Consider the following 26,729-nt stretch of genomic DNA (forward strand, 5'->3'; position numbering starts at 1 on the left):
CAAATATGCTGCCCACATACAGGGCAGGGGAACTGACCCTCAGAAAAGAGGACAGGCCACAGGCAACCCTTGGGGCCCTGTCTGGAGCCCAAACAGAAGCCTGCCTTGTGGTCCAGGGCAGCTCGGAGCAGTTAGGTTGGCTCAGAATTTTCTGGCTTGAGGGTGGAGGCTGCAGCCAGTCCCAGCCCACACCTCACCCACTCGGGGCATCCAAGGCTAGGCAGCAGTGCAGGTGGTGGTCAAGCCAGGCCTCCAACTGGACCATTTCCTGGGCCAAGAGTATCTACAACAGGGGCGGGACAACACCAGGAAGCCTCTCCTTCCTGCTCAAAAGGCCACTCTTCCCTGCCTGTGGCCCTAGGCTAAGCACTCCTCTATTATCTCAGTGGTCCCCAGCCTTTGGGCACCAGGGACGGGTGTTGTGGAAGACCCACAGACTGGGTGTGGGGGAGAGAGGGGGTAGTTTCAGGATGATTCCAGTACGTTACATTCAAGCTCACCACCTGATGTGTGGCCTGGTTCCTAATAGGCCTGGCCTGGTACTGGCCCTTTCCCTGAAAAGTTGGGGACCCCTGCATTTTCTCATGCCCAGCCTTCTAGGGGCCAGTGGAGGCCAAGAGGGCAGGGAATGGGAGGCAGTGGCCAATCTGAGCCCAGGGCATGGTGTTTCTCAAGGCAGGCAGCACGGGTGCTCCCAGGGAGATGGTTCATCATGGTGCGGGACTGTCGTGCGTTTCAGATGTCTGCCCACTGGACACCAGGAGTGTCCCCCAGTCATGGTGACAGCCAGGAGCACCCCATGTAGTATGGTAGGGATCAGGAGGAGGGAGACCTGATCAGCAATTCTGAGGGGGCAGGAATTTTTGTGATTAGTTTAGCTGCCCTGGAACCAGCAGGACTCAATAAATGTGCTTCCCTTTCTTCTGGAAGGGGGCAGTTTTTGGCACAGAGATGTGAAATCCTTGGCCCTTGAGGCTCAGCTGTGAGGCAGGGCACTCACCCATGTCTCAGCTGGGACCTTGAGCAAGGCATTCACTCTTCTATAGTTTCTCATACACACCCAAGCTCTTACAGCAGTTTGTAGGCTCTAAAATTTGAAGTTTGCAGTTGAAGTTTGCAGACCTTAGGATATGGGGTGCGAGGCCACGAGGGGGCAGCAGTGGGCCACAAACAGCCTTGTCCTGCCCAAAAGAACAGCAGCAGGACCTACTCTGATGTGTGTATGGGGAGAGGGGAGCACGTGGTTTCTACCACCCCAGAATCTGTCTCCCAATCACCCAGCAACGTGGTGCTGCCTGGCAGACTGCCCTGACAAGCGGTTTCACAAGACACTTCTGGTGTTTCTCCCTAAGCAGATGACGGCCCCCTCAAGAGCCTCCGTTTCCTCGCATGTCAAATGGAGGTGGCGACATGAACCACAAATGCACCCTCCCCCACAGGCTGGTGGGGGGACCCTGAGGTTCCTGTGTGGAGGGAGGAGCAAGCTGCACACCGTGGAGTGCAGTAGGTTTGTGAGGTTATGCTGGGGCACCACAGGGCACTTGAATAGCCTGTGACCTCGTCAGTCGTCACAGCCCCACTGTTTCCTGTCCTCTTCACACTGCTGGCTTCCCTGGTGACCCAGACTGGCTGGCTGAGCAGTGGGCCCGCCCCTCATCGCCAGCAGCTTAGGGAGACAGAGGCATGGCCTTGACACATTCCTCCTCCTCAGTGGGGTGCGGCTGGGCCTCTTCCATGCAGTCAGGAGGCCACAGAGTGGGGCCTTGGGGGGCTGCCCAAACCATGGCTCTCCTTAGGCCGCAGTCGTCGGAGGGAGAGGGCCTGAGATACCATCACTGCAGGCTCCTCCTTGTCTGCACTGCCCCGGATGTGCTTGGTTTTGTCATATGTGCGATGGACATATTGGCTGGGTCCCTCTCTAGTTCGAAGGACTAGCTGGAATGAGTGATGTAGAAACGCTTTGCAAGACTCTGGCCCTTGCTTGTCGTGGAGTGGGGAGGAGCATGAGAACTTGGAACCACGGAAGCTGCCAGGTGCCTGCCCTGCCCTGGGTTCTCCCTGTGTTCCACGCAGCTGGTCCCCACTAACTGCCGTTGGAGACGAGGCATCACTGTCCCTTTGTACAGGTGAGGCGGCAGGCAGAGTTTTCTAAGAGGGCTGCAACAAGACCTGCATTTTCTCCTTAAAATATGATGTTGACACTTTTCCCTGGAATTGGAAGTCAACCACTGACTTTGCCAGGAAGTGGCACCACGTGACTTCTGAGACTTGGCCATAAAAGGTGACATAAGTTCCCCTCGGCTTGCCACAGAACGTGAGGAGCCCAGACCACGGAAAGGGTCAGGCCAGTTTCCCACTCCCTGGACTGTCCATGAGTCAGTTATCCCGACTCACTCGGTAGCCTGCGGCTTAATTGGAACTCCCTCCCACCGCGCACAGTAGGCATCGGCGCCAGCCACAACAGCCAGTGGTCAGACTGACCCTCCCATACCTGGGAGCAGCCTGCCCTTCACCTGAGCCACTGTCCCAGCTCACATCCTGGAGCCCTGAGGCACCACCTAGAAGAACAAGAGAGGAACCCCGCACTTTTTCTTTTAAAAACCCCATTCCTGCCTCCCCTTGGGGCTGCAGTCGATTCCGACTCAGCCTGCCTGTAAGAGCAGCACCAAACTCAAGGCACTTGGATCATATCACCCGGTTCCTCCCGCCTCTATTTCTCCTGCATTTTCAATAGTGGGTGTTCCGGCCACCTGATGCCCCAGCTGACAGCCAGCGCCAACCAGCCACCGGCTGCAGGGGAGCTTGAGCCACAGCCGCTCAGTGGAGCCCAGCAACCCCAGAGCTGTCAGAAGTGTGAAGGACTGTTGTCTTAAGGCAGCAGCACGTGCTGGGGTGATTTTCTCTGCAGCAGTCACTGGCCACTGCTCACGGATGTGACTGGCCAGAGGGCTCTGCTGGTATGTGTCTTCCAAGCTCCAAACCCTGTCTTTGCCCTGATTCTGAGCTACTTCCTCTGGTGTCTGGGGTGCTCTGACCCAGGGAGGGTGTCCCCTGTCCCTCCCTACTTTGCAGTGGCCAGGGTGGAGCCTGAGCAGAGGTGCCCCTGGCGGGGGGGCAGTCTGCAAGGACAGCACACAGACATAAGTTCATGGTTTATTACACGCAGCAGTGTCCATCTACACAGAGAGGGGAGGCAAGTAGCGGGCCAGAGCTGGTGGCTGGGGACCTTTGTCAGAGGTGGGGAAACCTCTTCTAAGAGGGCTGATGTGTGGGTTAGGCCCCTGCTGGGGCCGCTGAGAGCCCACCCTGCAGTTCTCTTCATCTGACAGTGTACCCGGGGGACCCGAGTTCTCCTGGGAGGAGAGTGGGGCCAGCGACACCCAGACTCTGAGCTGGAGGCCCATCTCCTCAGGCTGGCAAAGTCCTATCACACCCCTGCTCCAGGCTGGGGCCGGGGAGACAGATAGGAAGCAGCAGCCAGTCCAGCCTGGGTCTTTCCATCCTCCACACTGGAGGAACCAGGCTCCCTGCAGCTGGGTCCACGTGGTGGTGCCCACAGTGCTTGGCCTGTCCTCCCAGTCAGAGGACACGTGTTCCCGTCCAGGCAAGCCTCCTGAGGCCTACTGAACTTGGAGAGCTAGACCTGCCTGGGGCGGGAGTCTCACCCTGCCCTGGTGAGCCCAGAGTCCAGGAGGGCCTGGTAGGATGGACAGCTGGCTCTGGCTGGAGAGGCCAGGAGTAGCTGCAGTGGCCGTCCATGCCCCAGGTGGTCCCCAAGGCTCTGGAGCTTCAGGGGGCAGGCTCTTGTAGGGCAGCCAGGCAGCTGGAGTCTGCTAATCAGGCAACAGAAAGCCCCACCTGGCGTCCATGCAGCCTCGCCTGAGCCAGGCACCTCCACCTTTGTCTCCTTCCGAAGGCCAGCAGTGCCCCTCCAGTGCGCAGTTTCCTGACTGGCCTGTCTGCATTCCTGCCGGCGCCACGTGCTGGTCGTTCTGGGGTAGGGCCAGGCATATGCTCAAAGGTTGGAGGCCACAGGCAGTGCATCCCGTGAAAGAAGATCAATATATTACTGTTTTGTTTTTACAAAAATTAAAAATGTCCACATGGATCTGTACAGGTCATGAGCTGGGTGCTGAGGATCACTGGAAAAGGAGGGAAAGGCTGAAGGTGAGGAGGGACGTCGGGCCCCTGGGTCTCCCCTCCTGCCCACTTCCTCAGAGACAGGCAGGCCCCTATCCCCCTAGTCCCAGGATCCTGGCTTCCACCTCTTCTCGGGGGGCAGTCTGGACAAAGTCCCAGGGGTGCTGATGGCTTTGCACTGGCCAGGCCAGGTGCTGAGTGAGCCTGTGCAACCAGCAGGGGGCCTGTGCATAATCAGCCAGGACTGTGGCCCCGGCCTCAGGCCACATGTTGGGAGAGGTAAAGCTAGGTTCGTGACACAGAAGCTGTGAAGGGAGCTGAAGACACCCACCCTCAGGGCCCTTCTTGTGCCCCCACTCCTCCCAGCCTGTCCTGGAGATTTCCCCGCAAGATACCTGATGCCAGCAGCCAGGGACGGGCAGCCCGTCGGTGCCCTGGAAAGGAGGAAGGCTTCAGGGGTGGGGCAGGGGCCAGGCAGCTCTCTGCCCTGGCACACTCCTGCCCCAGTGTGGCCCGTGCAGCTCAGGGAGCTGCCATGTGAGGCTGCTGGCCCCCCTCAAAACAGAGTCCTGTCCACCCAGGCCACCCGGATGTGGGACGGGCCACTCCTCCTGCACTTGTCCTGCTGTGCCCCCATGGGGCTTGTTGGGACACCTGTGCAGTGGGCAGAACCAGGAGCGAGTGCTGGGCTTGTGCTGGACATCTGCTGGGCACCGGAGGACCTGGCCTGGCTCTGCTCAGGGACTGTGTGTCTTTTTGCCTGGTGGCCATGACAGGGGTTCCAGACCTTCACCCTAGGGGCTTGAGAGTTCTCAGGAACTGAAGCATATGTGGACAATTTGTGGGGAGGGTCACCCTGTGTGCACCCATCCTTGTCTCTGTGCTGCAGCCGGGCAGGAAGAGGCCAGCAGGGTGCAGCCCGGCAGGGGGATTTCTGGAGGCATCGGTTGTGACAAGCTCAGCAATCAGACACAAGTGGGGGGGGGTGGGGGTCCTCAGGCAGCTCGGAGGATGGGGGCCTGGAAAGGGACAAAGTCTGACTCTACAGTCCTGGGGGGGTCCTGGGGCACAAACACCACTCTGTCCCAAGGGCCTCAGACGCCCAGGGGCACCAGCACACTGCCGTGCATCCAGCTGCAGGGGGGGAGGTGGTACACAGGCTGGGGCCGAGGGAGAGGGGAGGAGGCAGGCAGGACCGGGGAGGGCGGGCGGACGCCAGCAGCACAGCACACAGCAGGCCAGACCGCCTACCGCAGGGCAGGGCCCACTGCCCATCGCAGGGCCCTGAGGGCCCAGTGCCCCTGGCTTGCCTCCGCGTTCAGGACTTTCCTGTTTCAAAGACAAAGGCTTCAGGACTTGGGGGGGAAGTCTTCACCCAGGGGCTGGATCTGTGGGGCCACCCCGCTCTCTGCTGTCCCTGGTACTTTTTGTCAAGGGCAGAGGACTGGCCTCCAGGGCTCCCCACCCGGCCCTGACCTCAGTTCAGCAGGCGGGCACGCACATAGCTGGAGGGCCCTCTCCTCAGGGCCCGGCCGGATGGCCAGGTGAGAGTATCCGGTCAGCTCTAGCTTGGAAGTTCAGCTGTTTTGTTTTCCCTGTCTGTTCCGAGCCCCCCGAAAGAGTCTGACGTGTAACCGCCTCTGCCTTCTAGGAAAACGGACCTGAATTTTGGCCATTTCAGGCACTCGGTCGGGCGGGCCATCAGGGGCTGTGGGAGTGGGTAAGGGAGTGGTCTCGGGCAGGGGGAGGAGAGGCAGGGGGTAGCACGGGGCCGTCCCGAGCACAGAGCCCCCTTCCAGATGGGACGGATACCCGGAGAGGGAAGGGTGGCCCCACCCTCCTTTATGGGTGAGGAAGCACAGCAGAGAGGGGCAGCGAGCCCCATGAATGGTTCTTTCTGCCCCTGGCTGGGCTCCGCTATCTATAGAGGGGGTGGGTCTCCCAAGCTGCGCCCACGGTGGGGTCAGGCAGAGCGGGAGGACTCTCTACGAGAGTGACGGTGGTGGTGGCCCCGGCAGTGCAGGCATCCCAGGCTGGGCCAGCGTGGCCTCTGGGACGTGCAACTGAGCTCTGAGGGCAGGGAGGACGCTGGCAGGAGGCGGCAGAGACCTTGGTAAGAGCCCCCCCACTCCTCCGACACATACCACAGGGCATGGCTGGTCCAGGCCTGGAGGTCCCGGCTCGCCCTTCTGGCCCTTCACTCCTTTCCGGCCGGGGATGCCTCGCTCCCCCTGCACAAGAAGGGAGACGGTGGTATGGCCACGGCTGCGGACCCCAGGACGCCTCTAGCACCTCTGACGGGTGGGTCTGGGGCTGGCAGCCAGCCTGCCCTGCTGCCTCCATTCCCCCTCCACCTGTCCACCTGCCCCTCTGCCTGCCTCCCTCCCCTGTCCTCCCGCCCCACCTCCTCTCTAGCTGCCCCCACCTTCTCTCCACGCTCGCTCTGGTCGCCTTTCTCTCCTCGGGGTCCAGGGAAACCCTGACAAAAGGATTAAAGGTTAAACCTGAAGATGAGGTTTGAGGTATGCCCCTCTTACCTGTCCGTCTCTGCCCCCTCCCTTCTTATATGTGGCGCCAGCTGGCCCAGCTCCAGCTCCTGGGGGACGCGGACGCTGGGTACAGGTGGGTTTGGGGAGATGCGTGCCTTCAGGACACCAGGCTCCTTTCTCCGAAGGAGGACGCTGTCAGAGTCTGTGTTGGTAGCCCCGGGCAGGACGGCTGGCAAAGGGCCTTCAGTTGGACACAGCTGGCGCTGGCCCAGACTTGGTTGGGAACAGACTCAGAAAACCACAGAAGTTTATGCCACCGTTTTTGACAGACCAAGAAATGACCTGTCTTTTCTGGGCTTGGTTCAAACTCTTGTACACCCACCTATCTGTCCATCCATTTGTCCCTTTGTCCATCCACCCAACCAACATTTCTATGCATCCACTAGGACCTGGGCTGTGTTCTGGGTGCTGGGTACAGAGAGACAGATGAGATGTGCTCCCTCTCGTATTTATGATGTGGTTTATTTTCTGTATCTTATGATTTTTTAAAAATCCTCACCCAAGGACATGCTTATTGATTTTAGAAAGAGGGAAAAGGAAGGAGAGAGAGATGGAGAGAAACATTGATACAAGAGAGAAACATTGGTTGGTTGCCTCTCATACACGCCCTGACCAGAAATCGAATCCGCCTCCCTTCTGTTTGCGGAACAGCGCTCCACCCAGCCGAGCCACACCAGCCAGGACACCCCGTTTTGATGTCTTAAAACTCTTGCTGGTGGCAAGAGCCTGTCCCTTCCAGAACCAGCCAGGTTTTAGAGAGGCAAAGGGCTAGTCTGGGAGCACACCCTTCAGAAGCAAACCAGCCAGTACACCCCACCCCCGCCCCGCCCTGCGCCCCCTTATCAACCTCTCGCACACCAGAACAGTGTTTCCTGTTTGAAGTCACCCCTCAGCCGGCAGCAGGCAGTGAGAGGCTACCCGCGGGGCTGAAGCCTGCTGGAGTGACTCAGACCGGCCAATCCTAATCTGTTTCCCCTGCCCGCCCTGTCTTGCCTTTCCCGTGGAAAACCAGCCAGAAGCTCTGGCCTAGGCTTTCCCTGCCCCTTTCTGCCTCCAGGCCAAACCAGGTGCTTCCCCATGGGGCCCTCATGCCCTTCTCCTCGGGAGTGTAAGCGGTAAATGCATTGGAAGGCAGTGACCTCTGCGTGCTGACCCTGAGTCTCCTCTGTGAATTAAAACCCCTTGGGTACAAATATGACACGTCCCTCACAGTCTAACATGGCAGGCGATGGGGTGCAGAAGGGTACGATCGTGCTCAGTGACGGAAAAGTGGACACAACGCCGTGGGGTCCTGGGGAGGGGCTGCCCTGTCCAGGTATGAGGTCCAGGAAGGCTTCTGAGTGACTCCCTGACTCAGCGGGGCCTGAAGAGTGGGTGCCAGTGGGTTGCCAGGGAGAACGGGCGTGTGTGGCTTTGAGATGACACTCCAGTTCCGGGCCCCCAGGAGGCCCTGTGGCTGAGGGGCCTGTAGCTCTGCCCTGGGCTACTGCCCACGGCTACTGTCCTGGGTCTGAATGGCGTCTCCTCCTGACCCTTCTCACAGGTGGAACACGGCCCACCCAGCCAGAGGGATGCCCACACAGAAGAATCAGATACAAGAGAGGGTGAGAGGCTGGGTTGTGTCGACACGCTGGGCCCTGGATCCACATGCTGTGCCTCTGGGTTTTTCAATGACGAGTCCGTTTAAACCAGTGGAAATTGGGTTTTCTGTCTCTTGCAGCCAACAGACACTCCATCCAATCAACATCGGGCTAACGCTGCCTCTCCTCTCCCTCTCACAACTGCCTTAGCTGAGGCCTCAGCATCTTCCACCAGAGTATTGAAATAGGCTCCTCACTGCTCTCCCCACCTCCGCACTCCAGTGCGTTGTCTGTGCACCATCTGTTCTTGTGTCATGTGCCCACCCATCACCCATGCACCCATACAGCCCTCCTCCGGGCTACACATTGGACTTGGCATTCGGATCACAGGGGAAGCCCGGCGGCTGTAGTCCCAGCCCTGGGAAGGGGTTTACGCCCGTGCCACCAGACCCAGACACTTACATCCAGTCCCGGCTCCCCTGGCTCTCCAGGCCTGCCCTGAGGAGACACAAAGAGATGGCGTGAGGGGCTGGGGAGGGGTGCCGGAGCACAGCTCTGGGGCCTGTGGCCTTGTGAGTTGTTCGCATGCAGAACTCCAGCCTGGGGGCCAGTGGAGTGCAGGAGTTGACCCCTCAGGGCTGAGTGACACTGCGGCTGTACCGCAGTCAGAGGGGCATTAAAGAAAAGGGGTTACCTTCTCTCCTTTGGTTCCTGGCAGCCCAATAAGGCCCAGTGGGCCTGCTGGTCCCTGGATGGAAAGGGAGTGAGTTAGGGGGCTTGGTGGTCACAGGAATTAGCATGTCTATGGACAAACACAGGACACTCACAGGCAGGCCGCTGGGGCCTCTCTCCCCTGCCTCGCCCTTCTCTCCCTTTGCTCCATCCAAACCCTGGAAGCGAAGGAGGGATGACAGTCAAGGGGACGGGGTCGGACAGATGGAGGGACAGGAAATCTGGGGGGCCCAGGTGCGCAGGGCAGAGGGACAGGCTCTAGGCTCTGACAGGCCTGGCCCTGGCTCCTTCCTGTGCAAACACTCAGAATGAGCTGCAGGTGCGAGCACTTTGCCTTTTCCCGCACACGGCCTCGAGCACTCTCGGTAGCTGGTTGTGGTCACACCCATTTCACAGGTGAGGAAAGAGAGGCACAGAGGAACAGGGATGGGCCCCGCTGTACAGCAAGCAAGTGGCCAGCTGACTGCCCACCGAGTTTCTGAGCCCCTGCCTTGGCCTCCGGCCTGGACAGCATGGGTGTCTTCAAAACCTGATGTGGGGCAGGTGGGTGGCGGGGACAAAGCAGAGCCAAAGCAGCACGTCTGGTCGGCCACATGCTCTGCCCACTCAGCTCTGGGAGTCCAGGGCTCCGAGTCCCCGAGGTGGCCTCAGAGCTGGGGGGCAGACATGTGTGTTCCCTCAGGGTGGGCTGTGAATCTGCAGCAGGTGGGGGGAGGGGGTTTTCACCCATGCCCTGGAACTCACCTTGGGACCCTGGGCTCCCTGCAGGCCCTGGAGGAGGGGGAGAGAGATCAGGGCTGGCCCTCTTGCAGTGGTCATGAAGGCTTGCAGGCCATTCACTGGCCCCTGTGGCCCTGACCTTGGGGCCTCCCAAACCCAGGTTCTGACTCTGCCCTCCTTGCCTGACATGTTCCTCGCCCCCCCCCCCCCCCCCCCCCCCCCCCCCCAACCAGGGAATCCTGGCCTCCCCTGGTCACAGCTCCTGGGCATGGGCCCACCACCCTTTTCGTATCCCAGCTCCTTCAAGTCAGACATTCTTACCATGGGGCCTGGGGGTCCGGGGGGTCCGGGGGGCCCGGGCTCCACTATGATCTGGGCCTGGGAAAGGGTCAGAGGTGGCGTAGTCACACACACTGCCTGTCGTCCCTCACCAGCCACGCTGGAGCTCCTGGGGCGCTGGAGGAGCATGCCCTGGGCCCCAGGCCCTGTGCCCCTGCTTCTTGCCCCCAGGACTGCGCTGCCTGATGGGGGCCCAGTGCTGGCACTGGGGTCTCAGGTGGGCCTTAGGTGGAGGACACAACCTGAGGTTCCTCCACCCCCACTCCCCTGGGTTTGGTCAGGCCAGGTGGCCCTGCTGTCCCGAGGCTCGGGGCCCCAGCTGGCCTCAGCCGCCCCCTTACCAGGCTCTCGGGTAGCTTGTCAGATGCTGGCTCTCCCTTCTGCCCCTTGGGGCCGTGGGCACCCTGTGGGACAGGATGGCCTTGAGACCTTCCTCTCCGTCACCAGGATCGCCACCCACAGGGGTCAGCACCTCCCCTTCCCTCCCGATACAGGGCTTCTGGGGCAGAGACCTGCTAGGTTGGCCTTTGCAGCTTAAAATATCTCCCCTGGATCAGGGGGCATTTAGAAAGCACAGGGTCAGCCACATACACCGAGGTTCTCCTGTGGGGCAGGAGGGCCCCGGGGGCTGTGGGAGCTCCTGCCAACCCACACTCTCTCTCCAGCTGACTGGTCTTATGAGTGGGCAGTGGGCGTGAACTGGTGGCACCTGGTGGCTGCTTAGCCTGTCAGCTCTTCCAGTCCATCCCTGCCAAGACTGACAGCCAAAATACCAATGCGGGTGCCGGTGATGGCAGGCTTTACCACACGTCGGCTGCCACTCTCAGACCGCCTGCCTGTGTGCTCCCTTGTGGGGGCGGGAGCATGCAACCCCCATTTTAGAGGTGGGGAAACTGAGGCCCACGGGGGCTCGGTAGCTTGTGCAGGGTTCCAGTCAGTGAGAAAGGAAGCAGGATGCAAACTCGGGCTGCCAGAGCACCACCTAGCCACCAACTCATGCCCACCGCGCAGGGCCTCGGGAGGCGGTAGGTCCCCCTACAGCTGAGGGAAGGGGACTCGGAGACTCTGAGCAGTGAGGGCTGGGCGCCAGGGCTCCCTGCCGCCGCCCTGGGCTGGACCGTGGTGCAGGTCCCCAGCTGCCAGCAGGCACATCTGCTTGGAGACCCCACAGGGGATGGGTAGGGGGGTTAGGTGCACCAGCCACTTACCGGGAGGCCAGGCAGGCCCATCTCGCCTGCTTCCCCTTTGGGTCCGGCTGGCCCCACCTCTCCTGGGTCTCCTTTTTGTCCTTTAGGACCCTGAAAGCCACATGAACAAGGGGTCAGTGGGGCTCAGCAAGCATCTCCCTTCCCTACTCTGGCAGGTCCCCAGAGTGTCATTCAGGCCAGGCCAGGCCCCCTGCTTCCTTGTTGTGGGTCACCACCTCCAGCCCAGGTGGCAAATGCACTAAAGGGCCTGGACAGAGGCAGGGAGGGGGCACCCCCCACCTGCTTCACTGCACACAGGGGTCCCTGGTGGGGTGGGGGTGGAGGCAGTGCAGCAAGTGGGACTAGGCAGCCACCAGAGGCCACAAGGGGGTGCTTGTCGGGCTCAGGGTCAACTGCGTGCTCACCTCTCAGGAGCCAGTGACGAGAGTCCCCAACCTCTACAACCAACCAGCCATCCACACAGTCACCTTCTGGCCACAGATTCTGGCCACTGATTCCCTCCCTCAACCAATGCGGAATGTCCACGATGAGCCACACACGAGGGGCTCAGCACTGAAGACACGCCCACAAACGTCAGGCGACACCCTGGACACTGGTGTCTACGGGGATCACCCATGTACACATTTACGTGCTGACAGCGATGCGCTCACTGATGTTTGAGGACTCTGCTACGAGACACCTGGCTCTGCGCCAAGAGTTTCCCGCATGCTGTGGTCTAACCCTCAGGGCGCCCTCCCCATGGGCGAGGAGCCCCGGCTGCCTGAGGGGGAGCTGCTCACTCAAGGCCTACGGCAGAACCAGGATTCGCACATGGTGGCACACGTCGCCTCCAAGTGTGGACACACTCACACATGTACGCACGTGCTCACGCACACACACAGCATGACCCCTGGCACCAGCATCACCAAGGAAGTGACAGGCTCAGAGACCTTTTCTCCGTCAATCCCAGGGGCACCTGGCAGTCCAAGCTCGCCCTGCAAGGGAGCAGAGAGAGAGAGAGGGGTCAAGACGGTGTCCCTCGGCCCCCGAAAGGGGCCTGTGGCTGGGCTGCCCCCCAACCGGCGTCCCGTTCCTGATGGAGTCCCTGCAGTTAGACCTCCAGCATGGTGCCCACTGTGCGCCTGGCTCTGTGCTGGGAGCCGGCCACCTCCTCTCCCCCACATCCTCTGCCTCCACAGTGCCGAGGGCTGTCATCTACAGGCTGGTAGGTCGCATTATGGAATCTGAGGCTCAGAGGGTTAAGTGACTTGGACCCAGACACACAACCCAGGGACAAGGGTGGGCCCAGACCCTGTCTGATTTCGCAGTCTTGGGTTCCTTCTTCTGAGCCTGGTGGGCAGGGTGCAATGATGCACATAGGCCACGGAAACAGCCATGTCATCTGCGGGTTTTGTGATGTCACTAGGGGCTGATTTATGGGTTTCCGTGTGTGAATCCCAGGGCACAGTGTCGCTGGGGCTGGGAAGAAGGCGCCCTGCTTGGTGAGGAAGTAGCAGGCTCCTTTCTCAGAGCCTCCAGAAGCCAGGACATAGGCAGACAAGCAGAGGGGGCATGGCAGAGGGGAGGTGGGCTCAGGGGACAATGGGCTTGAGGGGCCACATAGCCACATGTGCACTGACCTTGGCTCCGGGGATCCCTGGTGGCCCTGGGGGCCCGGGAGGACCCTGTGTGGGAAAGTCAAGCCAGTCAGTGCGTAGGCTGGACCTGCCCCTCACTGCCAGCCCACCCCTTCTGCCCTGTGGGCTATGCCCCGTTTAGCTGGGCTGCAGCAGGGCCGGGGGCCCTTAGGCAGCCCCATTCCCAGGCAGCCAGGTCAGGCCCCTGTCTCCAGGGGGTCCTGGGGGTAGGCACCAGGTGTCAGGCAAGCATACAGTGTCCACTGCCACGGAGAGCCCAGAACCCCTCTGCCCTCAGTGCTGGTTTCCCCAAATCTGGATTTCTTCACCTCATGGCCCCTGCTGGATCCTGCGGTGGCTCCCTGTTGCCTCTTGAAGCGGGCATGCAGTGCCAGCCCCAGGGTGTGTCCCCACAATGGCCCAGGGCTGCCTTCTCTACTTCTCTGTGACCCCTCTGACCATCAGCCCTGCAGCCTGCAGCCTTCTGGCCCTGGGGAGCTCCTGGGCCACACAACAGGGGATGGCATCTTCGGGCTCTGGTCTGACCCTGCTCCCAAGCTGCTGTCTCCACCCAGGCTTCCAGAGGCCGCCTGCTCACCACTGCACATCGGCACCCCCCAAACTCAGGTCCCATCCCAAAAGTTATGCTCTGTCCAGCCCCTCAGCCCCAAAAGTCGAAGTCCTTGCCCCTCCACCTCCCCCCAACCCGCTCCCTTCCTGTTGGTATTCCCATTGAAAGGTCCCTGTCTGACTCTGTCCCTTCATTCCACCCACTCTCCTGCAGGCCCATACTTAGTGCCGGCCTTGCCAGTGGCCTGCCCACTTTTGCTTGCCTTCTACCCCATGGCCCCTCTGCTCAAGGACCAGCTGGGGCCGCCTGCTGCCTGCCCAGTGGAGTCACCCTTCCAGCCTGGCACCCAGAATTCACTGCCCACCTCCTGGACTCGTTGAGCTCCTCCCAGGGGCTCCCGCCTGGCCCCCCCCCCCGCCCCCGCCAGGGCACACCGTGCACACACACGCCCTCGGGCCATGGCACACCACACCACGCCATGCAGGCCTGGGTGGCCGCAGTTACCACCAGCTTGTGCTTCTCTGAGGCCTGTGGGAAATAACTGGAATTGAAGCTCGGGTGGGGCCAGGTGCTGCCATCCAGTCTGGTCTCTGGTGGCTGTCCCTCACTCACCCCAGCTCTCTTCCCGGGCACCCCACCTCTCCGAAACTGGTTATGGGTCCCCAGTTTGCTGGGCAGGGTGCAGAGGCCACCCATCTTTGGAGGCTCTGGGGCAGACCTTGCTACCCTCCCTCCCCCTGCCCACCCCACCCCCGCTGAGGTCCTCAGGAGACCTAGCCCTGCAGACGGAGTTCCCTGGGAAGGCCCCAGGAGGCCCTGCTGGGGCTGCACACCGGGAAATGCTCTGCCTCCTGCCCCTTTCGCTTTGGCCTCTGGGGAGCTCGGGCCCACCCGGGCCACGTTCACAGCAGCTCTCCCAGCATCGTGTGTGGTCTCAACACAGCACCCGGTGAGGCTGGGTCTTTGTGCTCAGCTGCCTCCGGTCCCTTGCGTACCAAGTGCGGATCAACACACAGAGCGGGTGACTACTTCCTCAGGAAATGAGCAGCAGGGCCCATCCCGTCCTCCAGGAGCGTTACCTTAAGGGCATCCAAGATCTTGCCGTCGTAGTCAATCACCACTGTGTCTCCTTGCTCGCCCTTGAAGCCCGGGGGACCCTGAGGCAGGACGAAGAGGAAGGTTTTGGGAGGAGCTGAAGTATTAGCCATCTCTGTCTCTCCCTCAGAGAACCCGGTATCGGGGCCACACAGGGTCCCTGGCACCGGCTCGGCTGTAACCTGGTGGGCCCAGTGTGGCTGGTCCTCAGGTCTTGTCCCCTGGTGTTCACTCTGCACTGGCACCCGGGCTCAGCGACAAAAGGCTGTAGGAGCCAGGCAGGGGCACAAGGATGGAAGGCGGGACTGGGGCCCACTGAGGAACACGCCCCGCCTGAACTGGGGGTGGCAGTAATGGCTTTCCTGAGGGAACCGAGGCCCCCAGAGGCCCCATCCCTGAATTCTCGAGGGAAAGCAGGAAGCCTGATTTTGATGTGATGTTCTTCATATTTTTAAATGTTGACAAACAAACACAAAGACACCGAAACCCTCCAAGACACTGTGTACGCCTCTGCCTTGGTTTCCAACCGCTGGCAGAGGCCTCACACACCATGCACACATGCCCACTTGTTCCTGGTAGGAGCACACGCACGCCCATGCACGCGGCCACAGGCATGCGTGACTGCATGCGCCCGCACATGCCCACACCTGCCCATGTCCCCACACAGGTGAGCACATGGCTGCTGGCCCTGTCCCAGCCCCCGCCCGCCCCTCCCCGAGTGGGCAACTTTCTGCTCTGAGAACAGTGAGGACCAGGAGCACTTTGCTTCAGGCCTGCGGCCAGGCCAGGCCTCCCTGCCAGCTGCCTTCACGGTCATGACCTTCATGAAACTGCAGTTTACACTGAATTCCCGCACTTGGCATTTCTTCCAATCCCCGGCCACCTGCAAGTCCAGGCTGTGGGCTGAGACCAGGTTTTCGGAGGAGGTAACCAGCCTCCGGGAGCATGAGGGGATGTGATTGCAAGATGCCACAGAGCTGAGACCCTGATCTGGGATGTCAGCCTCCAGGTGGGCTGATGAAGGCTGCTCACAGAAGGTCTGGGGCCTCGGGGCCAGCTGGAGGGGCTGTGCTCCTGCTGCCAGGAACGAGCCTCAGTAGGAGCTGGGAGAAAGGCCAGGTCCCCTCAGCAGGCACAGCGTTGACACCACGTGCTATAATCGAGGCCTGTGTCTGCACATGTCGGGAGGGAGCCTAGCGGGGCAGACACTTGCTCGGAGAGAGGGGCGAGGGAGGGGGTCAGACCCCCGTTTTTACACATCCGTACTCGAGCATTTTACCAAAAGCATGGATTATGAGACTAGAAATGAAAAAAATGTGTCCGAGGCCCTGGCTGGCTGGCTCTGCTGGTTGGACCGTCGTCCTTCTGCACCGTGGCCGCGGTTCAGGCCCCGGGCAGGGCCCCCACATGCAGCAACCAGTGAGTGCATAAGTAAGTGGAACAACAAATCGATGTTCCTCTCTCTCTCCAAAATCAATAAATAAAATGAAAAACATCACTAATGAATTATTTTTAAAAAAGGCCCCAGTTCCTGGAGCCTCACTGCCCTTGGGGGGCTGTATGGACAGGAGGAAGGCACCGCTCTGGGCCCCGTGCAGGCGGCTGGAGGGGGGCTCACCCGCAGCCCCGTGGCTCCCTCAGCTCCTCGCTGGCCGGGCTCCCCCTGTGGAGACACGAGGTTGCAGCCAGGTGTGAGCAGATGAGCCGAAGTCCTGCCCTCCCCCCCCCCCCCCCCCCCCCGTCCTCCCCAAAGGGTACAGGGCCTCACAAATGCAATTAGCACCCCAGTGAGGAGGGTCCTGGAGGGAGGGCCCCAGGAACCTTTCTCTGACCCCGTGTGGAGTAGCGAGAGGCCACCGAGGCCCAGGAGCTCCAGGCTACATGGCCACTTAGTCGAGTAGGTCACTCAGACCCAACGTCCCCCATGCCCCGCGGGCCAGTCTCTGATGACCAGTCCAATGAGACCGAGACCCCAGCCCCAGGGACCCAGGCCCTCCAGGGACTCCCAACTGCAAAAGCCAGGCTGGAGGTGAAACCCCATCGCCTCCCGGTGACAGGGTGCTGCTCTGAATGGGGCCTGCAGAAGCTGAAGCCGAGTGCCGGAAGTCACCTTGGGCCCTGGGGCCCCGTCCACGCCGCTCTCTCCCGGCGGCCCCACGCTCCCTGGCTCGCCCTGAAGCAGAGACAGTCCCCGTGAGAGCAGGCAGCAGAGCGGGTGAGAGGCCACCAGGCCTGCTGGCTTCTGCAGCCAGTGCGGTGGAGCATGGCTGAACCACCCACTGGAGAGGGAACTTGGGGCTCTCTCTCCCTGCCCAGGGGACTGGGGGCCACGGCCACCTTCCCGCTGAGTCTCGATGCAGAGTTGGGGCAGCTCGGGGGTTCACGAGACATTTTGGAGAAAGGCTGGCTGGGATTTGGTGGCTGTCCCATGGGGTTGGGGGAGCTAGGATGACACCAGTTCCTGGCCTGGGGACAGGGCATGGCGGGGGACCACCTAAGTTGGGCACCAGAGGACTTGAGAGGACAGGTGGCCTGTGTGAGGTGCCAGGCCTGTTGACGAGGGGAAGCCAGGGCCTTCCTGCTGCTTGTCTGGCCTGCCCTGGGCGTCAGCCCACGCCCCATACCACCCACCAGGTGAAAGGGCCAGGAGGGGGCGCTTCCCCGGGCAGGAGGTGGGAGGAGGGAGGAGCTCAGGGGAGGCACAGGCCCCTACCTTGGGCCCCGGGGGTCCAGGTAGCCCTGGTGGGCTTGGCATCCCATCGTCCCCCTGAAGAGAGGAGAGTGGAGGCTGCAGTTCTCCGGCCTGGACACTCTGGTGGCCAGGCCACCCCCTCTGGACTCCCTGGCACAGCTGTCCACTGCTGGCACCAGCAGCGGGCACACTGGGACGGGCAGCATCTCCCTACCCTCCTCATCCCTCTAGGGAAGGGGTGGGTCAGATCCACTTCTGTCGCCTGCGCCCACTTGCCCCGGGCCAGCTAGAACGAGCCTCAGCAGGTGTGTGCAGAAAGAACGGATGGGCAGGTGGAGGAGAGGCAGGTGTATGCAGAGGGTATGGATGGGCAGGGGGAGGAGAGGGAATCTGTCCTTCAGTCAACAATGGTCTCATGAGCACCTTCTGCAGGCAGGTAGGTGAGGTCCCTGCTGGATGGGCCAGAGGATGCCAAGGATGAAGGAATATCCGGAGAGACCCATGGCCCCTTGCCAGGAGACAGAAGTACCAGGCAGAGAATATGGGGGGGAAGGGGGACATGCCTCAGTGGGTGGCCGGGGACCGCCTCCCAGAGGAGAGGAGCTGTGCTGAGGCCTGTGGGAGGAGGGCAGTCCCAGCCGTGGGAAGAGGTAGGAGGCGGCCACCCTGGGTCAGTGGTTCCCAGACGTGGGTGCGCATCGGCCTCACCACGGACAGCCCACCCCAGCATCTGTTTCGGTGGGTCTGGGGTGGGCCCCAAACATGCTTGTCTAACAAGCCCCCTTGATGTGGACATGCTGGTCTGGGGACCACACTTTAAGAGCCACTGTGCTGGACCCCGAAGTGGGAACACATTTGACGTGTTTGAGGAAGGGGAAGAGTGAGCGAAGGAGCGAGTGAGAGCCTGGCTCCAGAGACGTGCCCACAGTGAGGACTCAGGTCTGCCAAGGAGCAGGATGCCTTCCCGGTGGGCGGCCCGCATTTCTGCCCCGTGCCCAGCCCCTGCCCTTCCCTCAGCCGCTTACCCCGCCCCTGCTGAGAAGCCCCTCCCTCCACAGGCCCCCTCACCTTCCTTCCAGGAACTCCGGGCTCACCCTGAGGGAAGACAGCGGGAGTGTGAGAGACGGGTCAGAGCCTGTGAGCTGCCTGCCGCTCTGGAGAAGTGGCCCCGTGACCATGCCCCCCGCAGCCCAGAGTCCCCAGCCCCTCAAAGAGGTGGGGTGGACAGTCTTGGACTCCACTCCCAACCTGGTCCCTTCCAAGCTGAATAACCTCAGGCAAGTCACTGCTCTTGAAAGCGGAATATGACACTCCAGCCTCAGCAGGCCTCAGAGGGTCCCGTGCGAGACTGGAGAGGCCGCGTGAAAGGCCCCGGCTCGCAGCAGGTGTTAAGTGGAGCTCTCCCCTGCCCTTTCTGCCTGCTCAGTCCAGAACTCCAGCTCCTTCAGGAAGGACCAGGGCCTGCCTCCCCACCCAGCAGGTGGCGCTCAAGGAGGTGGGAAGAGCTCTTGTCTGGAGAGGGCTTTAAAAGCTAACCTGCTTGCCCTGGCCGGTGTGGCTCAGTTGGTTGGAGTGCTGATAATTTTTCTCTATCTCCCTCCCTTCCCCTGTTTTTAAGAATCAATAAGCATGTCCTCAGGTAAGGATAAAATGAAAAAAAAAAAAAGATCCTCACAACCTGGTGTGCAGGTTAGGCAGGAAAGTTTTATCATGCACCCATTTAAAGGTGAGTAAACCAAGGCCCAGGGAGATGCAGTAACTTCCCGAAGGTCACAGAACTCGGTCTCCCAACCCTGCTGCCTGGGCCCCGGGGGTGGGGTGGGGACGGGGATTGAGGAGCACTCGCCTTGGGCCCCGGAGGTCCCTTTGGGCCCTGGAACAAGAGAAGAGAAGGTATTATTACAGGTGATCCTGGAGGTTGTTCCTGTTTGTCCTTATTACCCTCCTCTTACAAAGGGCAACACCAAGGCCCAGGGAGGAGGAGGCAGGACTGCGGCTGGGACTGGCCTGTTTCAGGCCTGCTGCTGTGGACAGCTGCTCATCAGATCCCAGGCAGTGACAAGTGGGTTGCAGGCTCCCTCCCAGGGACGCAGGGCTGTGAGCATCCTGCTGGGGCTGGAACCCCGCTGTCCCCCGCTCCCCGACTGCTGCTGGTGTGTGCACACACACAGCCGCACATGTGACCTGCGTGTGTGTGTGTGGAAGAGGGGCTTCTGGGCTGGAACCACGGTCCTGCCTGCTCAGGCCTCTGGAGCGCTCTGGGTACTGACCAGCTCGCCGTCTCGTCCAGCCTCTCCCTTGGGACCCTGAGGACACACAGAGAGGACAATGAGGGGACGCAGGGGCCTCACGGCCGCCTGAGCCCACAGTACCTGCCAGACCTGGGGCTGAGCCCCAAGCACATCTGCTCCCGTCAGCCTCACCAGACCCTGTCCTCTCGTCTCAGGCGAGGAAGTTGGGGCTCAGGGAGTGACATGCTTAATGGGACAAGGTGTGGGTGAGCCACGAGTAGCTGCCCTGAGGGGGGACCCTGGTGCGGTTTGGTGGAGATGCCGGCTTCACATCGGTGGGGAAGGCCCAGCTGGAGTCCCTGGGCTAGGGGAAGCGGCAGTACTCGAGCTCTGGCCTTCGGGGTTTAGTGAGGACCAGGGGAGGATGGCCGGGGCTGGCTCGTTAGTGCCGGGGAGGATGACTGGGGCTAACTAGTTAGTACTGGGGAGGATGACTGGGGCTGACTAGTTAGTACCGGGGAGGACGACTGGGGCTAACTAGTTAGTACTGGAGAGGACGACTAAGGCCAGCTAGTTAGTACTGGGAAGGATGAACAAGGCTGGCTAGTTAGTACCGGGAGGACAACTGGGGCTAACGCCGTCTCGTCCAGTCTCTCCCTTGGGACCCTAATTAGTTAGTACCGGGAAGGATGACTGGGGCTGACTAGTTAGTACTGGGGAAGATGACTGGGGCTGACTAGTTAGTACTGGGGAAGATGACTGGGGCTGACTAGTTAGTACTGGGGAGGGGGGAGAAAGGGAGAGAAAGAAATAAGGGTTGGTAAAGGTGTGCAGAGAAAGAGCCTACACATGTGGGCCAGGGCCAGGGTCAGGGTCAGGCTCAGGACTGGACGGAGATCACAGCCAAGGGCAGAGTCAGGGTCTGTGGGTCTACTTGGAGTTAGCGTGGAGGGGTGAGAGTTGGATCTGCAATTAGGGTCGAGTCTATAGGAGGAGAGTTAGGGTCTGCACGGTCATCTGAATGGGGGGTGGGCCAGGATTTGGGAATGAGTTTGGGGTCAAGGTCTTAATTGGGTCTAGGTACCCAGTTAGTTTTGGTTTAAGGGTCTGGGTTGGAGGTGCAGTTAGGGTAGGGTTCAAGTCTGAACTGGGGATAGCGCTGGGGGTGGGGTTGGTTTGGGGATCAGAGTTTGGGGTTCCGGTAGGTGCAGGACCAGGTTCTGGGTGGTCCAGCTCCATGCCCGCTTACCACTGGGCCTGGTACTCCCCTGGGGCCATCTTTCCCAGTGTCACCGGGAGGGCCCCGAGCCCCAGGCAGTCCAGGGGGCCCTGGAGGCCCTGGAGGCCCAGCAGCTCCATCTTGCCCGCGGTCTCCCTGAAAGAGATGAGGCCTGACATGACCCTGAGGGGGAGGGGAAGAGGCCCCTGCATGGGCAGTTCCATGACTCCCTTTTCCCAGCCCTCAGCCAGCTCAGGGGCTTTGTTGTTGGGACTCTTGCCACTTTTTGGTGGCCACACGAAGGGACAGGCTCCTATATCTCAGCGTAAAAGGCCAGCAGGACCTTTTACACTCCAAGGAACATGCCATCTCCTCCTCTACAGAGCTTAGGTGACAGATGACACACGCTGGGTGCGAGAGAAGGCACATGTGCCCGCCCCAGCCCCCTTCCTCCCGGAAAGGGAGCAGCACGCCTCCTGGCGGGTCCACTCCTGCTTCACTGGGTGACAGAGGCGCACCCTTGGCATTTGGCCCAGAGAAATGAAAACTCGCATTCACACAGAAACCTGTTCATGAATGTTCACAGCAGCCTCATTCGCTAAAGTCCCAAACTGGAAACAACACACATGTCCTCCTGTGGCGAGCGATCAACCACCTGGGGCCCGTGTGCACGGAACACCGCTCCGCGCAGTGAGCAGACCGATTGCAGTGCTGACAGGAGCCGTGTGTGCGCATCTCACGGTGATGACGCACTGGGAGACAGCCAGTCTCAAAAGCTTACGGACGATGGGATTACATCGACAAAACGTTCTTGAAATGGCAACGTTAAGGAGAGGGAGCACAGATTAGTGGCTGCCAGGGCTCAGGCATGGGGGCGGGGCGGGAGGGGACCGCGTGAGGACCTGGGTGTGATGGTTGCACGCGGCCGTGACAGCAGTAAAAAGGCACAGGAGCGAGCACAGGTGTGGGCAGGGTGGGGGGTTCTGAGTGAGGCTGCTGGATGGTGTCCGTTTCCCGGGGAGGAGGTTGTACTGGGTGCTGCAAGAGTCACCGTAGGGGTGGAACTGGAGATGAGTATCATGTGTCACAACTGCATGTGAATTTACAGTTACCTCAACAACAACAGAGAGGTGTCAGGGGCCACACAGTCTCCCTCATGCAGCCCCAACCCCCCAGTTCTCAGGCCGATGTTAGTACCGGGTCAGACCTCAGGCCGCCAGGGTCCTCACCTTGTGATGTCCCCCAGCAAGGAGGGAAGACCACAGTGCCATGAACACTTCCTGCTGTCCCAGCGGTGCCCACTCAGCAATGGGGCCTGCCTGCTCACAGGGCTGGCAGTGCCCAACCTTCCTGCACCCAGGCTTTGTGGGGAGTGGGTCCTGCTCCGTGCCCCGAGCAGATGCTCCAGGACACCCTGGGGGGCATCTCACCCATTCCTGTGACCCTCTGGCCAGGACACTGCTCTGGTCCCATTTTACAGAGGGGGTGGCCAGCGTCACAGAGGGTAGTCCTTTAACCAGGGCGACAGAGCTGGAAAGGTCACTGGGACACGTGGTCTCTTTCAGTCACTGTGTTTATCCCTGGGCCCCAGATACGAAAGAATTCACCCCTCCGGCCGAGGGTGCCCGACACCAAACTTAGTCGCCATCCCGATGAGGAAAGGGACAGCAGCCCTCACCGTCCACCACACGGCCAGGCCCTGACCAAGGGGACAGAACTCCAGGCCAAGGTGAAGAGCACAGGTTTGGTTGGGTCCCCCAGCCGCGGGTGCTGCTGGTGGGGAGCCATTCCTGGTTTATTTGATGTTGTAGTAGGGAGAATTGGGAGACCCCCTGTCCCCTGTTGCTCTTTTCGAGGCTCAGGGCCCAGGCTGGGAACCGCAGACCCAGTTCTCTGGGCAGCAAATGGGCTCAGACCCCTGCGCAGGTCCCAGAGAGGGTCTTAGGCTCCTCCCCTGAGTTCCTCCAACAACAAGGGGGGCCTGCTGCCTCCTCCTCAGTCCGGGATTGGTCGGCTGAGGGCTGACCCTGGGAATGTGAGGAGTTGAGGGGGACACGCCAGGCAAATGAGCAGGCTCAGACACACCACTCGGCCAGTCTACCTTGAGGACGCGGCGATTGTACAAGTGATGGTCTCTACTGACAAAGCCCGGGAGGAGCCGTGGGAAAACCATCTGCAGCAGACAGGTCATGTGGTCAGAAAGGTAAGGGGGTGATGAACAAGACCGCAAGGCTACTTCCGGGGGCAAAGCCATGTACTCTGGCCCATGCAAAGGTGCTTGTGACAGGGAGGGGCTGACTACATTGTCCACGGAGGCCACTGTGCTCCTCCCGTCCCACAGGGCCCTCGGCAGCGTGATCTCGTCACTCCCCATTGAGAGCTGGGGTCTCTTTCTTCCCGTCCCCCCGAGCCTGGGTGAGCCCTATGACAGATGTGACCCCTCGAATGCAGGGGCAATGATGCTGTGTCCATTCTGCACACAGTTCTCAACAAGGCTGGCAGTCCTGGCTTCCTGCCTCTTGAGACGCTGTTCCTGGAAGCCAGCCCCAGCCAGCAGCCCTGTCCATGTGGCCACGTGAGGGCTGTCACTGTGGCCTGCCGGACCCACTGCCCCTGCCTGCAACAGGAGACCCAGCCAACCCAGGGGGCCGTGAGGGAAGTGACACATTGTGCAAGTCACTTGCAGGCATGGAGGCTGTCTCTCCTCCCGGGGGTTGTTTATGCAGGAAGAGGGGGGCGCTGGGGGCATTCCTGTCTGTGGGGAGCGGGCATGGCTGCTGGCAGGAGCAGCCCCTACATGCAGCAGAGAATGAATAGCCACCAAACTCAATGCCAAACGCATTGGCACCTTTCCTTTGATGGCAGGGACATCTCCCCAGCTTCGAGTGGCCCCAGCCTTGGCCTCTTATCCAAGGCCCAGCACAGGGCAGCCGGGTGTCTAGGGAAACAGCCTGGCCAGCCCTCATCCCCACCCTGGGCTCAGAGCCAGCATCATTGCCCAAACCAGGCTCGGAGTTTCGAGGCTGCAGAGCTGGGACAAGGACCCAGCCCCGCTGTCTGCATGCTGCCCCTCCCCTTGTTCCCCTCACCCTCCGCTCCAGTCCCGCCTCCAGCCTTGGCAGCTGCAGCTGCGTTTTGCAGGTGACCTGCCACTGGCTACAATTTCCACCCCACAACCTTCTTAAAAACAATGGGGGGATCGCCACTCCCCTGCCCTGCCTGGCCGCTGTGGCTGCCCACCCAGGCTGTGGCAGAGGTGGAGAGGGCCCCTTGGGTGACCCTCTGCTGAGACCTGCTTTGGTAGGGCCCATCCTGCTGGGGGTCTCCACTCTGCTTCAGCTGTGTTGAGGAGACCCTGGGGCCCAGGGGGCACGGAGAGCCAAGTGGTCTGGTTGTGGCCCCATCTCCTGTTCCCATGTGGGGTGCTGGGTGCCCACTTTTATGATTGAAACAAGTCTTCACCTCAGTGGCTTCGGATGGGGCTGTCCCCCCCCCCCCCACTCACAGTTGGAAGAACTGCATCTTGGAGGGAAAAGTGACTCACTTAGGGTCATTCAGCTGGTAAGTGGCAGAGCTCAGCTTGGGCTCAGGACTGCTGATCCTAGAGTCTCCCCTCCTCCTGGGGTGCCGCTGCCTCAGGGAGGTCCGTCTTTGGTCTGGGACCATGCCAGCCCCACGGTCTGCCCACCCATGGTGATGAGCGTGGTGGGATGTCTGTGCCAGGTAAGGTGCCTGGGAATCCTACCCGGGGCGTTTCCAGGAGGCCTTGCAGTGGGACAGGCCTCGGGAGGGAGGGGGGTGCTCAGCGGCCAACTGGCCGACCACTCGCTGACCGCCTTCAGCGAGAAGTACAGGGTGTGCTTTATTAGAATGGAAAACAAACCGTGCAGGTGGGCGAGGGGTCGAGCTCCATTCTTACCCGGGGGCCAAAGTCTCCTGGTGCACCCTGGGAACAAAAACCAGGGAGACAGGTCACTGCCGCGTTCTTGCATTACTTACCGCTCACCGGGCCCAGCACGCGGAGCGTCTCAGCCGTGCTGCCCAAAGCCACACACAGGCTCTACTTCCTCTCCATTTCCAAAGAGGAGGTGAAGGTGCAGAGAGGCTGAGTGATCTGCCAAAGTCACATAGCAAGGGCATTCCAGGCTTGGAACCAGGTGGCCTGTTATTTCTCCCTGGCCCTGCCCCAGACATAGTGGAGCAGAGACAAGCCACTCCCACTGTGAGTGGGAACCTGATCCGCAAAATCGTCAGGGATGATAATTACTTGACTAGTTGTTTTAAGTCTCCAAGTTTGGTGCCAAGACACCAATTTCTCTTTGGTTTCAAAGTCCCTGCCTCAATTGTTTCTGTGACTTTCTGGCATCAGCAGAGCCCGTGGGAGGGCAGTCAGCTCATGTGCTGTTGGCCGGAGGGTCTCGTCGTCTACAAAAACCCTCAGACCACTACCCGCGGCAGTGTTCCCATGGCTCCGAGAGGCTGGTGGACACTGACCGGTGGAGAAGCTGAGGCCTATAGCGCTGGGCAACTTGCCCAAAGCCACCTAGTTGGTGATAGAGATGGAACGCAAACCTGAGGCTCAGCGCTGATGGTGGCCTGGATGCTGGCCGCCTGTGCCTAAGTGACCCCCAGAGGGACTGGGGTGTGGGTGTGGCTCAGCCATGCCTGGCTGTTCCCTGCAAGCACCCAGTTGGCCTTGCCACACCTAGGTCGGCCCCACCCCCTCACCACCCCGATCCCAGTACGGGGCACGCACTCCCTCTCTCCTGCTCCCTCACGAGGCACCGAGGTCCCAGCCCCCTCGGGCTGTGGCTCCAACTTTAACACCAAGTGCCAGGAAGCCCTTCTGGTAAGAGTGAGGGGCCGTGAGGATCTGCCTCTTCTCTTGGCGGGGGTGTCCTTCCCCCACAGAACACCACCCACATCATTGCTCAACCTCCAGGCAGTCCTGGGGTCGCCCCTGCTTCAGGAGTGGGAAATTCGCCATTCTGGGCAGACAGCTTTGAGTTTTGCTACACGCCAGTGTCAGGAGAAGTCAGATTCAGCCCTCTGGGCACTTCACATTGTCAAATGTGAGCCTGGTAACTGTTATGGAAGGTGGGCACCACATGCCCCACTTTACAGATGGGGAAACTGAGGCTCCAGGAGGGGATGTGGCATGCCCTTGGTCACACTCCGGGACTGGGGTTTGGAGGCAGGTGTCTGGCATCCTCCCTCAGCCTCTGGTGTCACTTACCTTTTCGCCCTTGGGGCCTGGAAGTCCCTGGAGAAGGAAGGTGGAGAAAGAAGGAGTGTGAATGAGGAGGACCAGGCCAGCCTCCTGCTAAGACTGCGGGAGAAGCAGCTGTGTGGCTGAGCAGAGCTGCGGGGAGCCGAGTGGGAAGTACACGAGCTTGTCAGCCCTTAAGGAGGCCGCCCGTGCTCACCCCAAGGAAGCGGCATGCCTCAGTCCTCGGCATGAGGGACACGGGCAGGGGGCGGGGGGGGGTCCCTGGCATCCTCTTTGGACAGAGGCGCCAATGCCGATCACTCCCCCCGCCCCCCCGCCCCGCCCCCGAGAGCAGGGCCCTCCCTGCTGGGCAGCTGCTATGCTGGCGCCTGTCAGGAGGTTGCTGCCCCTGTGGTCTGGGTGTGTGAGAGGGGGTGGCTGCCCTCACTCTCTGCCTGCAAGGAAGTGGTTTTCTCTCAGTCCTGCCAAGTTACCAGGCCTTCTGGGGAAGAAGGTCAAGCCACAAGGCCCACTGTGGGGCTCGGCGTCCCCGGGGTGGGGCCGGCACTCACTGGCTTTCATCCCTCCCAGAACCGCCCATTTCCTCTTCAGCCAGCAGTGGGTTTGCTGTTCATTCATTCAGCAACTGGTCCATCCGTTCTGTCCTTCGCCCTTAACTGATGTGCCCCTCCTCACGGGCCTCAGCCAGCTGCTGTTCACTGACTTGTCTGTCTGGCCATCACAGACTGGGACTGTATTTTACTGGGTATAATGCACACCCACATTTTTGGCCCACATTTTCAGGGAAAAAATATTTTGTTTTAATTT

The 26,729-nt window shown here is 60.8% G+C and overlaps 1 protein-coding gene across 7 annotated transcripts in view; it reads right to left on the reverse strand.

Annotated features, from left to right (window-relative positions):
* Window positions 1–3,135: 3,135 nt before the first annotated feature.
* COL23A1 (collagen type XXIII alpha 1 chain) overlaps window positions 3,136–26,729 on the reverse strand; it is a 291,034-nt gene continuing 267,440 nt past the window's right edge. For 2 of the 7 annotated variants that reach the window (XM_036014914.1, XM_036014913.1), the window contains 24 exons: window positions 25,929–25,955; window positions 24,612–24,638; window positions 22,794–22,865; window positions 20,723–20,848; window positions 19,513–19,548; window positions 19,089–19,115; window positions 18,311–18,337; window positions 17,264–17,317; window positions 16,661–16,723; window positions 16,169–16,213; window positions 14,535–14,612; window positions 12,888–12,932; window positions 12,198–12,242; window positions 11,269–11,358; window positions 10,402–10,464; window positions 10,043–10,099; window positions 9,746–9,772; window positions 9,097–9,159; window positions 8,964–9,017; window positions 8,732–8,767; window positions 6,566–6,619; window positions 6,285–6,371; window positions 4,536–4,574; window positions 3,136–4,142 (listed from right to left, as the gene is read on the reverse strand). In XM_036014914.1, coding sequence (XP_035870807.1) covers window positions 4,140–4,142; window positions 4,536–4,574; window positions 6,285–6,371; window positions 6,566–6,619; window positions 8,732–8,767; window positions 8,964–9,017; window positions 9,097–9,159; window positions 9,746–9,772; window positions 10,043–10,099; window positions 10,402–10,464; window positions 11,269–11,358; window positions 12,198–12,242; window positions 12,888–12,932; window positions 14,535–14,612; window positions 16,169–16,213; window positions 16,661–16,723; window positions 17,264–17,317; window positions 18,311–18,337; window positions 19,089–19,115; window positions 19,513–19,548; window positions 20,723–20,848; window positions 22,794–22,865; window positions 24,612–24,638; window positions 25,929–25,955 — 1,245 coding nt within the window. In that variant the 3' untranslated portion in view covers window positions 3,136–4,139. Of the gene's footprint in view, window positions 4,143–4,535; window positions 4,575–6,284; window positions 6,372–6,565; window positions 6,620–8,731; window positions 8,768–8,963; window positions 9,018–9,096; window positions 9,160–9,745; window positions 9,773–10,042; window positions 10,100–10,401; window positions 10,465–11,268; window positions 11,359–12,197; window positions 12,243–12,887; window positions 12,933–14,534; window positions 14,613–16,168; window positions 16,214–16,660; window positions 16,724–17,263; window positions 17,318–18,310; window positions 18,338–19,088; window positions 19,116–19,512; window positions 19,549–20,722; window positions 20,849–22,793; window positions 22,866–24,575; window positions 24,639–25,928; window positions 25,956–26,729 lie in introns of all 7 variants that reach the window. The other 5 variants (XM_036014916.1, XM_036014917.1, XM_036014915.1 and 2 more) reach the window with 5 other exon arrangements.

This window comes from Phyllostomus discolor, chromosome 13 (genome assembly GCF_004126475.2).
Source record: "Phyllostomus discolor isolate MPI-MPIP mPhyDis1 chromosome 13, mPhyDis1.pri.v3, whole genome shotgun sequence".
Taxonomy (NCBI): Eukaryota; Metazoa; Chordata; class Mammalia; order Chiroptera; family Phyllostomidae; genus Phyllostomus; species Phyllostomus discolor.